The sequence below is a fragment of the Haliaeetus albicilla genome, chromosome 11, assembly GCF_947461875.1.
Source record: "Haliaeetus albicilla chromosome 11, bHalAlb1.1, whole genome shotgun sequence".
NCBI classification, from domain to species: domain Eukaryota; kingdom Metazoa; phylum Chordata; class Aves; order Accipitriformes; family Accipitridae; genus Haliaeetus; species Haliaeetus albicilla.
This window is the reverse complement of record NC_091493.1, coordinates 38,618,923-38,631,239: the sequence shown is the minus strand read 5'-3', so window position 1 is coordinate 38,631,239 and position 12,317 is coordinate 38,618,923. Positions and strand designations below refer to the sequence as shown.

At 38.3% G+C, this 12,317-nt stretch overlaps 1 protein-coding gene across 2 annotated transcripts in view; it reads right to left on the bottom strand.

Moving 5' to 3' along the window:
• The window catches only part of DOCK1 (dedicator of cytokinesis 1), a 313,031-nt gene that overhangs the window by 266,472 nt on the left and 34,242 nt on the right, over positions 1–12,317 (bottom strand). The window contains exons 6-12 of one of the 2 annotated variants that reach the window (XM_069797209.1): positions 10,197–10,345; positions 6,922–7,057; positions 5,568–5,725; positions 4,924–5,005; positions 4,355–4,490; positions 3,933–4,005; positions 1,292–1,434 (exon numbers count right to left, since the gene is read on the bottom strand). In XM_069797209.1, coding sequence (XP_069653310.1) covers positions 1,292–1,434; positions 3,933–4,005; positions 4,355–4,490; positions 4,924–5,005; positions 5,568–5,725; positions 6,922–7,057; positions 10,197–10,345 — 877 coding nt within the window. The remainder of the gene's footprint in view (positions 1–1,291; positions 1,435–3,932; positions 4,006–4,354; positions 4,491–4,923; positions 5,006–5,567; positions 5,726–6,921; positions 7,058–10,196; positions 10,346–12,317) is intronic. The other variant, XM_069797210.1, reaches the window with a different exon arrangement.

Here is a 12,317-nt window from a genome sequence, read left to right as displayed (position 1 = left end):
ATAAAACAAATTGTGGGTTATCCTGTTACACAATTAACTCTACATGCATTTTGTATAAATTTGGCAGCTAGCTTTCTCTTCTCTTAAAATCTCTATAAAAGACTATATGCTGACTTGTTGCCAGAGATGGTTCTAACAGTTCCTATTTCATTAAACAGTAACTGTACCTACACTGACTGGCTAAGCAACAACTCTTAATCCTTTTCTGTTTGCTTGGATGCCTTTCTTAGAGAAAGAATCTGAAATCAATCAAAGCAGCTGAAATGTGTCCTCCTTTCCGATACACACTGGCCACAGGTGAAAAGAGGGGGGAACAGCAGATCTAAGTATTCCTCTTTAGCTAGTGGATAATTTTTAAAAAGTTTATTTAGATTTTTATTTGCTATTAATTAGTAGAAATCAGCAAAAAAGTATATCATTTTCCTTGTGTCTATTGGTCAGATACCCCCTACAAGTGATACAGATATTCACATACACAGTGTTTGGTGGAAACTCCGCACTGGCCTGCGTAACACCGTATTAATTCAGACTCCCCCCAAAAAATATTGAAGCCAGTACAGTAATAACTGAGCCATCACACAATTCAGTTTTTAACTGGCAGACACATTACGATCATGAAGTGTTGTATACACACACACACAAAAAAAAAACCACGCAACCACCCAGACTTTGGAGGCTAACTCAGTTCCACGTCAGCAGAGCACACGCCGAGTTACGAGCGGTGACACGAGCAGCCCGCAAGAGAAGATATCAGCGGGGTTGCCTTGTTCTGGCTCCGTCCTTACCACCTCCGAGCTCAGGCAGGTGCGGTGCTGGCAGGAGCAATGCCCTGGTCGTCTTGAGAGGGAGCCAAATTGCTGCAAGCGCAGCTGCGAAGCAGAAAAAATAAGGCGAAGGAAGGGAAGGAAGAGAATATCCCTTCCTTCAACATGAGGAGGTCAAAGTCCACAGCTCAAGGGCACAAGAGCGGACTCCCTGAGTCATCATTTCCAGTACAGAAATACAAAGATGTCCAAGTGATGGACAATGCAGAGGAAGGACAGATAACCTGTGGAGTTAACACGGGGTTGGGGGGGGAAGGTGCGGGGCAGGGTGGGATAGCAGAATGAGCCCTGAAGGATGGGGAAGAGGGGGAACGAACCGTGCAAACACATTTGCTGTTACCAAACAGCAGTAAGCAAGTGAAGGTAATATTATGCACCCTTGATTCCAAAATTAAAATCATCACAAGTTGCAAATCAAGCGATGAGCAGTTTTAGGTACACCGGTGTATATAAAGAACAGTACGTACCCTGACCCTTGTGGTTAACTTCTTTAGCAGCAATCACTTTGTTTATAACAGTCTGAAGGAAATCATTCTCCCCTGCCACCCTGGGTGAAAAACGGGATGATATGTTCAGCTGCTTGTGTCGAATGGCGTCATCCAACGCTAGCCTGGAGGATGCACATGACGACCAACACCAGGAAACAAAGGGTCACAGAAAACCAGAAGTCACAGTAACAAGGGAACACAAAAGATCGTATCATAGTTGTGACAAAGAGTATTTATTAGTCAACGCAAGACAAAGGACAGGAAAGGTAACAAGAAAGACAGAGGAAGACCATTAATCAGAAGAATGCTGATCTACCGCAGAGAAGTACAGCACACCTACGTTGTTACTTCTCCCTTCAGGGACATGCATGCACAGCCCCCAGTAACGCTTTCTGAGGATAGGAAGGATGTCTCCCACCTGAGAATCCCCTGTTAAGCAGTGAAAACCTATCCAGGCAGTTTTCTCTTTAATATATATAGCAGACTGGCCCTGCAACACCTCCAGGGTCACTTTTTGTCATTCTATAGGTTAAGCAGCAGTGCATACCGTCTGAAGGAAAAGCTACCGTAAATCTCACAGAAATGGCATAGGCGAAGAAAAGCAGATAATCCAAACATTCTGTTAAACTTGATGAATAAATGAAAAGATGGAAACTATAAACAGCAGCATTAAGTGTCATTTAAGTAATCTTGCCATGTGCTTTTGACAGCCATTGTGTTGGTGGCTAGTGAATGAATACAAACAAACAAAGATATGAAAACAGAATTGCATGTGGTACAACAGAAGCAAAGCATGGAACGAGAAGAAAAATGTGGCTCATATATACAGCCTAAGTCTACGTTGGAAATAATGACACCAGTATTCATCGTGTGTTTTCACATTATTCATATTCTTTGGAATATACTTTTTCAGAAGAATGTTTTAATTTAGTGCAGGGGGGGGAAATCACATTGTACATCTCTTCAAAAAGCTGATTTATATATACAGAAAAAATAAATCAGTGTTAATGGAGCAGAAAACTAGATGTTCCATTAGCATCCACTTTGATACACAAAGATTCATTTTCATTGCATACTTGAACACTCACTAAAAAATAAACTTGCTATTGTTCACCACACAATAAACATATCATGAATGCCCTCTTCTCTAAAAACCCCCGTTTTCCTTGAAAGAATGGAATTGTACTTCTGATTTTCACATTAACACCTGCTACAACACTCCAGCAACACTGCTGCATACAAACGAAACCGTGTCAGACACGAGGCATACACCCGCTCGGCTCCCTCTAACACCTGCAGACCTTACAATCCTCTCAGTAGCCCTCCATCTTCAAACCACAAGGGCTTCCTGAATTAAGCCTATTTTCCAAAATAAAGTTAATTTGAGATTACATTATTTCTAGCTTTTTTTTTTTTAAATATTATCAAAACCCCTCTGAATATCCATTAGTATATTAATCAAGGAATTTAGCTAACTTAACTATGTTTTGCCTTTTTGAACAGATGGCAGTCTAACATTTCACACAATGGGAAAACTAAGCATTCATATTTTATGCACATTTGACTTATCCCTTCTACCTTTCCCCACTTCATGGAATAAAAAAAAAAACCCTATGAACTACAGATGGAACAGAGTATTTGCCACACATTCTCTTTTGTTAATAAGCTTTTTCTTCTAAAAGCACTTTCTCTGCACATATCTATATATTCACAAAAATTCAGGCTATTAAACCCATATGTCTTAATATGATTTTGTGGCTTGAAGTCAAAACGGATCTTTGATATTATGTTAAATTCATACACATCTGTACTTCAAAGGACACCAAATCCATATTTGCTATTAGCTAATTTAATTATTGTAAAATAGCATCTGTCAAACTTCATGTCAGCAACCTTAGAGTCAGTGTGGAAAGGTTTGCAGTTTTAGATGACAAGTAAGACCAGGTCCACATAGCAGACTCCTTGATTCTGTGAACCAGCTATAACAGGTACGTGCAGCAGACACATCTTCTCCCTTACCATCCAACCAAAATACCTAAGGCTTCTGGTAAAAGTCTCACATGATACAAGTTCAATTATGAGAAAGTACTGCAGGAGGTACATCAAGCCATCCTTCAAATTCTCAGCTTTTGTTTGTACTCCAATTACTGTGGCACCTACTATGAAATTATATCTGCTACCAAGATAAATGTTATCATTTACTAATTTCACAGAAGTCACCTGCAGTGGATGTTGGTAACACTGCTTGTCTTTCTCAATCTCAGGCAGAGCTGAACCAGCAATGCACTTATTTTAAGCATTTTCACCTCTTACACATTATCACCCTGACATCTTTAAACAAAAAGAAAACAAGACTGCAAAACTGGGAATGCAGGCTTTAAACTCAACACTTAAAAAAAAAAGTTTCTGGGGCTATCACTATTATAACTAACAGGAAATTATCAAGAAGAAATATTAATAAGTACTAAAGATAAAATACCACACTGAAATAAACTAACTTCAGAATATTTACAGAACACTTCTTCCAATCAAAAGTTTAAAATGTTTTGTCATTTTTAAATGAAAGTTAAAACCATAATTCTTTCACTTCTGCTTGTTCTTTAAGCTATTCCCTACTTACGGTTGAAATGGTATGAAGTGCTGTTTGTCCTCATCATCCACTTTTCCATTTATTATGTCTGTAACATCCATTACTGAAAACAAAAACAAAGTGTACTGAATTAAGCAATCAACATGGGAAAAGGGTTGCTGAGGGAATACCCTGGGGGACTGGAAGCAATGCTGACTCAGAAGAGGGATGGAGTCAACCGCACAATTTCAAATTTCTCCTATAGAGTAACAACATGTTGCAAATAACCTTTGGCACCTCTAGCTAAATGCGAGTCCTGAAAGCTACAGTAAACTCTACAACACAGCAATCAGTCTGATTAACCTGGACCTGGGAACAATTCTGAGTTTATACAACCCCACGAGTTTCACACCCCCAACTTTCTATACAAGAATATAATGTCATATAGACAGATATAGCGCACAGAGAGTTACCTGCTACTCCAAAAGGTCGCCGCAGCCCAGAGGTTAGTTTTCTCGTGTTGTTGTCCCTCAGCTCCATTCTGCCCACTCGCACAATCTGACAGACGAAACTGATTTTCTCTCTTTTCAGGTCTTTGCTGCCCAGGTCCTAGAAAATGTAGTTTCTTCAGATTACTTTATAATAATTGAATTTCTAGTTCCATTCTAGTAGGTAGAAGGTTTGCTGTTCAGAGTTTGCCTTCACCACACCAGCCACTAGCACCAGGGCAAACTGTTCTCAGAGTAAAGGAGTTTTTGTAACAGTACTTAAACATCTTGACTCCTGTGTAAATTAATTGCTTAGGAGGCCAAATCATTTCTAGTAAGTTAAAACTTCAAAGAGCAACTTTGGTTTTAGCCAGGTATCAAGAATATTTAGTAGTCACGTATGGAAACATCTCATGTAAGCCTTCCCCAGGATCATTACCTGCAGAGATAACTCCACACTGTTTACGTACAGATCGTTACATTCCTCAGTTGTTTCATAGCTTGTGAATAAGTGCTTTAAAAGTTTTCTAGCTGAACCAAGCCCACACACTTACGGTGAATACTGCTCGAAGGTTATGCAATCTGTCTATATCTTTAGGGAGTCCACAGCTTGACCATCTCACCAAGTAGTTTTCACTGAAAGAACAATATTTTGAGGACTTTTTGTTTAAATGGCTTCCTTTAACTTAAGCAGATAAAATCAACTTCAGAATTCAGAAAAGACTACTTTAAACCCAATCTACTTAACCTAAACAAACTAATGTTTACTTAGTGGAGAGCTGACATTTCCCTTTGTGTATATCGTTTGTAAAAAAGAAGGCAACTCCTCAGCAACAAAGTGTAAGAATTTCTTTAAGGAAGCAGGGGATGTAGAAATCAAACTCTCAGATTAGTGCCAAGGCTGCTGCCAAGCGAGGGCGCACACCCTTGCAGATGTGTTCACGTCTCATTTAAGCTCTGCACTTGGGGAACCACAGGCACAGCGTGATGAGGAACAGCGCGACCCTGAAACCTACCCAAGGTGAAGAGACTTGCCTGATGTGGTGCTGAACACGATGACAAAGTGCTGCTGCACTGCTCCTTCCCAGATGCCCCTTTCCTACGCCTTTCACAGAAATTTGACTTTCATGAGCCCTCTCATCCTGCTACTATAACTGAGTAAGCACAGATTAGGGAGTAGACTCAGGAGTACACTAACCTGATAAATTTTGATTCCAGTGGATCATACAAAGACATCAGGACTTCAGCATCTTCCCCTATTTTACAGACTACATTTTTTAAATTTACAAATAAAGCAAATGAAGGAGTGGCAGCAAACTTGGCTTGTCTGTTGATATCGATATTCTGTTTCTGAGACTGTAATTCAAGAACAGAAGAAACTTAAGTTTAACTTAGCCTAACAAATATCCAACTGCTATAAAACTTTCCTAAAACCCTTCAGACAGAAGAGGGGTTTTCTGTTGACTATCTACTCCTGTGATCTTTGTTTATATTAGGATTTACAACAGATTTCATTTTTTGGATCTGTCTTGAAGTTCTACACTGTAAGGAGAAAGAAAAAAAAAAGAGGGGAAAGAAAAAAGGGAAAAAAAAGAGGTGTCTTCACTTATTAACAAGAGAGCTAAACAAATGGAGAAAAAAAATAGAGCCTCAAATATATCTGACAAAAAAAAAAAAAGGAAGTCTGTTCTTTGCTTTGTCTGATGTTTTTCTGACCGGTACAGAGAGCCAAGAAAGACAGGAGAGAAAACAGTGCCATTTCTACAGGTTACCCACCCCTCAGACTTTAGCTCCCATAAACTTTGCACAAACTACTTTAGCTAGGCAGAAGGGAGGAATGCACATGGGACAAAAAGGAAGCTGGCTGAGGCAGGGACAAAGAAACAACTTTGGATGCAAAAATTTAATCGTTTAAATCCCATTTAAACTGGTGTATTTTTACACCAAGTCTGGTAAGGGCTGCAAGAGTGTGTATGGCCCATTACAACTCAACAGGATGCAGTAACTCATTAAGTTGCACTAACGCACTCATGAGCAACTCCTCAGGAGTACCATGCTCCACTAACTGCTGCTGACACGGGCAGGGCTCCTTACAACAGAAATGGTCTTCCTTTTAAAAATAAGAATTTGAATTGCAAAGAAGCTTTAAGTGTCTTTAAATTTGCCCCTTGTATTTCAAAGAACACATTTTCAGGATTGGCGTACGGAAATCATACAGGCATAATGAGGACGTTATTCTACTTGATTCTCAAAAATAAACTCTCATGACAACCTAACATACAAACCTGCTACATATGTGTCTCTGATATTAACCTACAAATGTAGCGGGCCTATCGATATAGGTCTTAACCATAAATTCTACTAAGCCCTTTAAAGGATGAAAACAACAATTAAACAGTCTAAGACATACCAGTTCTTACAGAATGTTTAAGCCTGATAACTCTTCATAAACCTATCAGATTCTTCACTACCAATGCTAAAAATAACAGGCACTTGTAAGTTTACAGTCTTATGTTTCAAAGGGAAAAGCTACAGTGCATAGTATATCTTACTTTTTCCTCCTGTAGCCTCTCTTCAACTTGCTTGGAAGCTATTTCATGTGCTCTGAAAAGGCTAATAGTGCTGGTCTGCTCTGGGTCCAAAATATTGCCATCTTCATCTCTAACAACCAGATCTAAATCAAGAATTCTAAACAAACAAAAAAATATGCTTCTGAATTAACAGTGCTCAAATAAATGGTTAAAAAACACCTGCCAAGTGTTTAACATTGAAGTCATGCACACCTGACATAGAATAGAAAAAATATTATTTGATACATGATAAAACAATTTAACATGTCACCAACCCTGGAGATAACCATCCCTGGCTGGAAGTCACTTTTTACCACAGCACAGAAAGAATCGAAGTAAATGAAATAGCAGAGCAGCTGGGGAAGTAATTTCTTAAACAACTGAATTTGCAAAGGAGTTTGTCTCCTCCTCTGATTCATCTGACAGTTTGAACAAATATCCACTACAGTCACGTCACACGCAAATTGGTCAGTTCATTTCGTCCCACTTCACATTCTCCTCCAAAGCAGGCATATTCATACTTTAGCAAAAACCTATGAGATACAATAAGGCAAGAGTTGTTTCCCTTCATTTAAAGCAGAAGCCAGATTTCTGTCAGCAGGGTGTTAACGTCCACGATTACCTTCTGCAGAGAGGAAGGTTTCTGCCATAATCAAATCCAGTCTTAGGAAAGACCTTTCACATTTTTCCATGTTAGTACAGTGCTAGCAGCAGAACCAAGGATAAAAAAAAAAAAATAAATAGGTCTAGGTTGATCCACATTTCTCTGCCCATCTTCCCTAAGACTGACCTGCTCACCTCCATTCCAGTACATATGGTCCCTATTTTCTTCTTCTAACTCTGTAGTCACCTTTCATGATGGAGCTGCTGTAACTGTGGTTTTGAAGTATGTCTGATCAATGAGCTTAAATCAAACTTGCAGTGCCTGATAAGCCACACAGAGGTTCCGGGTTCATCTGAGAGTAAGTCCCTTTTGGACATAACCCGCAATTACTTGACAAGAGGAAGAGTTTCATGTACTTAGAGGATCACTCCTCGCCCCTCCCTGACAAGAGAGAAACCTGGAGGTGTTACACAAAGCCTTGAGCAGGGTCAATACACAAACCCCTCCAATTAATTGCCCTGTATTAATTAAAGGCGGATGAATATCACTCGAGGTGCAGACTGCAGGCAGCAGCTTATTAAGAAACACCTCCTAAGCCTGTAAGTGGACCTAGTCATCACAAAACTCTCTAAAGCATCCCTGGAACACCAAGCTCCCAGATGAATTTTCTGGTGAGAAAATGGTTTCATCATTGAAACTAAACAGAAAAGCAGCCAAAATCATCTTGCTCCTCCCTAGTACTGTTTCCGGGACGGCAGCCACAGCAGAAGAAACACCCACTGACCACTTGTATAGTAAATGTCAGCCCTGGAGGAATGAAAGCAGAGTCCTTCCGTAGAAAACACCCACTTGGGCCAGAGGAAAAGGTAACTCAGAAATTCAGAGAAAGACTAATAGCCAGCCTACTACACACCAACAGGACAAGAATGTTTGCACAGATCGTGAAATAAATAGAAGCAAACATGCCTTTGATTTAATTTCTTTGTTTTATCCTTTAACTTGCAAACAATGCTTGGAAAAAAACTGGAATTTTTTCCTAAGTGTCCCAGTTACAGATTTTTGCAACTGAACAAAAAACCATGTTTTCACAACAAAATTACCTGACCTAATTTCAGGAAAACATTAAAAATAAAAATTCTTAAGACTATTTACTTCCTCGGTTATTTTGACAACATGCAGTAAAATTGTTGCCTTTATTTATAGAAAAAAAATCTTATTTACAAATCAGTATTTCACAATACAGGAAAAGTTAGGATATGATTAGATAAGTAAACATTTATGAAATGCATAATGAATTCATTCTGTCTGGATATTGAAATCATCATTCGTGCTTATTTTAGACAAAAGTGAATGTATGACTACATTAGAAACATATGGTATCTTTCAGTTCTGAGTATTTACTCAGAAGTTCAAATTCACTTCCCTCCTATACTCCACAGAGAATGTTCTGATCACTTAATTAGTCCATCAGAACATTCTGAATATAAAGCGCAGCACAAGATGTTCCATTGTATTTGAACACTGAGCATCTGGAGGTTATTCAGAGTAACTTTAACCAACTCCTTAGCCAGATGGTAAAATACAGTAGCCAAACAAATAATATCAACAACATCTGGTTAATTGTCTACTGAGGTACAACAGTCCATATCTTGGATTATAAATGCTAATTACTGACTGACTGCAGTTACTGATTTTTTTTTTTTTTTAATCACAGCTTTTGCTGATAAAGTTCATGAACAGAAATACTGCAAAATTGGCAGTTCTTAAGGAATAAAACACAAATAGCTGAAATCTGATGAGTTATTTACATCACAAGGGATTTAAAGACTGGTTTGTTGAAAACTTTTTCAGTCCCCAGGTGCGCAGTACTACAACACTGTCAGTATTCAAAACACTGCTTCAAATAATTTCCTGATTGAAGAATAAGATAGGATTTCGCATTTTCAGTCAAAATGGGAAGTCATAACTGTATAGACAACTTGTAATCTAAAACTTGTATTTAAAAAAATTTTGCTTAAATCCAGACTGCTGTTTGGAGAGTTAATACCCCTGAATTACTAACAGATTTAATGTATGCAACCTATACTGCTGGGGTGGGGGGGGGGGGGGTGGTAAATATTTCCTTCACAATTTCCATTCTCTTCTGTTAAATAGATACTTTCTTTTATTAAATATTTGTTAATCTTCTGGTACAAGCTATATAAGTAGAGGAACAATGAGCTAAACGATGCTTCTGAGCCAAATCCTCCAACATCACATAACAGCTACAGTGAGCAGCTGGTGGTGTTGAGAAGGCAACAACTGTTTATGCTGCAGAAGCAAGTAGAGTTTAAATTATATTTTGAATAGAGGCAATACTTGCACTTTTCAATTGACCTTAAAAATTACAACTTCATAACAGTATCAAATTGATAAAATCATCAAGCAAGAGTTACATATGGATTCCACTTTACATATTATAACTTGAACTATACTTTAAAGATGCTGTATCAACTTCATTATCTTGCTATAACAGGAATGTTAACATACTACTATTACATCTCCATAAATACAAGAATAAAAGAATCCTGCAAGAAGCCATTGACAGCTAATGTGTAGTACACAAGCTGATTTGGTTTTAAGCATGAACGCTTGGAAAATACTGTTCACAAACCTGTTGCCATAATCAATTTTGGCAGTCACTTTCTTTTTCAGTTCTTTGAGCTCATCCTGGGGTAGGGTCCCAGAGAGTATTTGAGATCTCCACTCAATAAGATCATATATCATGTGCCGTACACTGCGAAACATTTCTCTGTTATCTTGCTGTTTGAAGGAAAAAAGACGGGTAGAAGTTAGTTTTGAAGTCTAATGAGCATTTTTTAGATACATATAATAAATTGCAATTATAAAATATTAATTCAAAAGGGTTGGAGTCTACAAACAGCTCTAAAATAGGAGCCTAACTTTCTACAGCACAGAACACTGAATAGGAGTCTTACACTCTGCTTTAGGTATCTAAACAAGTGTAAATGCTTGTGTTTATGTTACCTTAAAGCCCAGGTCATACTGTATTCAGAACAGGCATTCAAGGGAAAGAGATGCTTTTCTTGGTTCACAGAGCAACTTTATTCAATGACCCTCTATACCAAGTAGAACAGGACTAAAAATGGTGCATTTTAACAGCAAGAGGTTCAAGTTCTGCAATACTCCATCTACAACGTGTTACAGAATCCTTCCCCCACCACCCCCCACAGTTAAACCTTCAGAATAACACTTTACAGTTCATCAGTGTGCAAAGCTGAGTGCATCAGTATCTTACGAGACCACACCTAACACCTGAAGGGAAGTGAAAAACCAGGAAAGCACTAAAACTTTTGGGAAGTTAAATACCCTAATTGTTTATAAAGGCTGGAACTATGGATGTTAAATAGCACCGGCAGCATATACAAACTTTTCTTGGCAACGTTCAGCTAAGCTAGGACACAGGAAGATAAAGTTCCAGATTTACAATGGAAGAAACCTCTTTTCCAGAGCGTTTTCTATACACATATGCATTCAGAGACAAAAGATTAAATCTTTAACCACAAAACAGAATTTGACATGTGGGTTTAAACTGTGGACAGTGTATATACACAACAATTTTAGTGCAAACAAACAATACTATGCAAAACTGAAGTTGCAGAACAACGGCCTTTCTATTTTTATTGTGAAAGATAACATTGAGACGAAGACAACACAAAGGCCCTGAATGCTTTGATCTTACCCAGAAGCAGTCCCTCTTACTGTCTTCATAACCCTCAAAATCTAAGCCAGTAGTTCAAGACACTCTTAAAAAGAATACATCTTTCTGAACAACCTACATCAATAAACTATTCAGGCTATGCATAGCTATCTCATTCAGACTACACCTAGGCCTCATTTGAGTGAGTACAACTGGAATAACTGAAATAAAATTCTCCCCTATATTTACAAGGCAACAAAAAACTGCAGAAGGTACAGGAAAAGAATATAACAACTCAAAGACTCAGGGAAAAAGTATCTAACTGTGAAACTTAAAGACTTCAGTCTGTTCAGATTATCAAAAAGCTGACTTGATTATAGTGCAAGAACCTTCACAGAGAGAAAATACCCGTCATTAAAAGCCCTTTAATGTAGCAGAGAAAGATACAACAGGCACATACGGCTGGAAGCTAAATACAGATAAATCCAAATGGGAAAGAAGTTCATGATTTTTGATGCTGCAGGCAATCATAAACTAGTGAGATGAAGAACATGCCACATCCTCTGCTATCTGCAGATCAAAACTGAATACCTATTCAACATTCAAACACAAATTACAAACTGAATAAAAGCATAAATGTGGTCATTTAGTGACTTTTGATATGCAAAATGTTGATAACATGGAGTATCTCTCTAGTCTGCAGATTGACCAGTTTGAAACTGGTTACCTCCAGTAAAGCAAATGTCCCTTGAAAATGCAATCCCAGTGCACCAATGCTCTTTTTGGCAGCTGACCACATGCAATTAATCTAAAAGATATCCTTGAGACACAAACTATAAACAAACTCATTAAGTGATCTGCTCCTCAGAGTAAAGCTGTAACAGGGACTGGAACCCTTTCTGCTACCAAATTGAGGCCACTGGCAGCATCGCACCTCACCTGCTCTTGAATTCAAAGTTATTAGCAAAGCACTGCAGTATTGTTTAGCTGTTCATATGTCTTCATGGAAGTAAATGCATGACAAACAAGATGTTAAAACATGAACAAGTGATTCCCACACTAGGAGAATTTTGT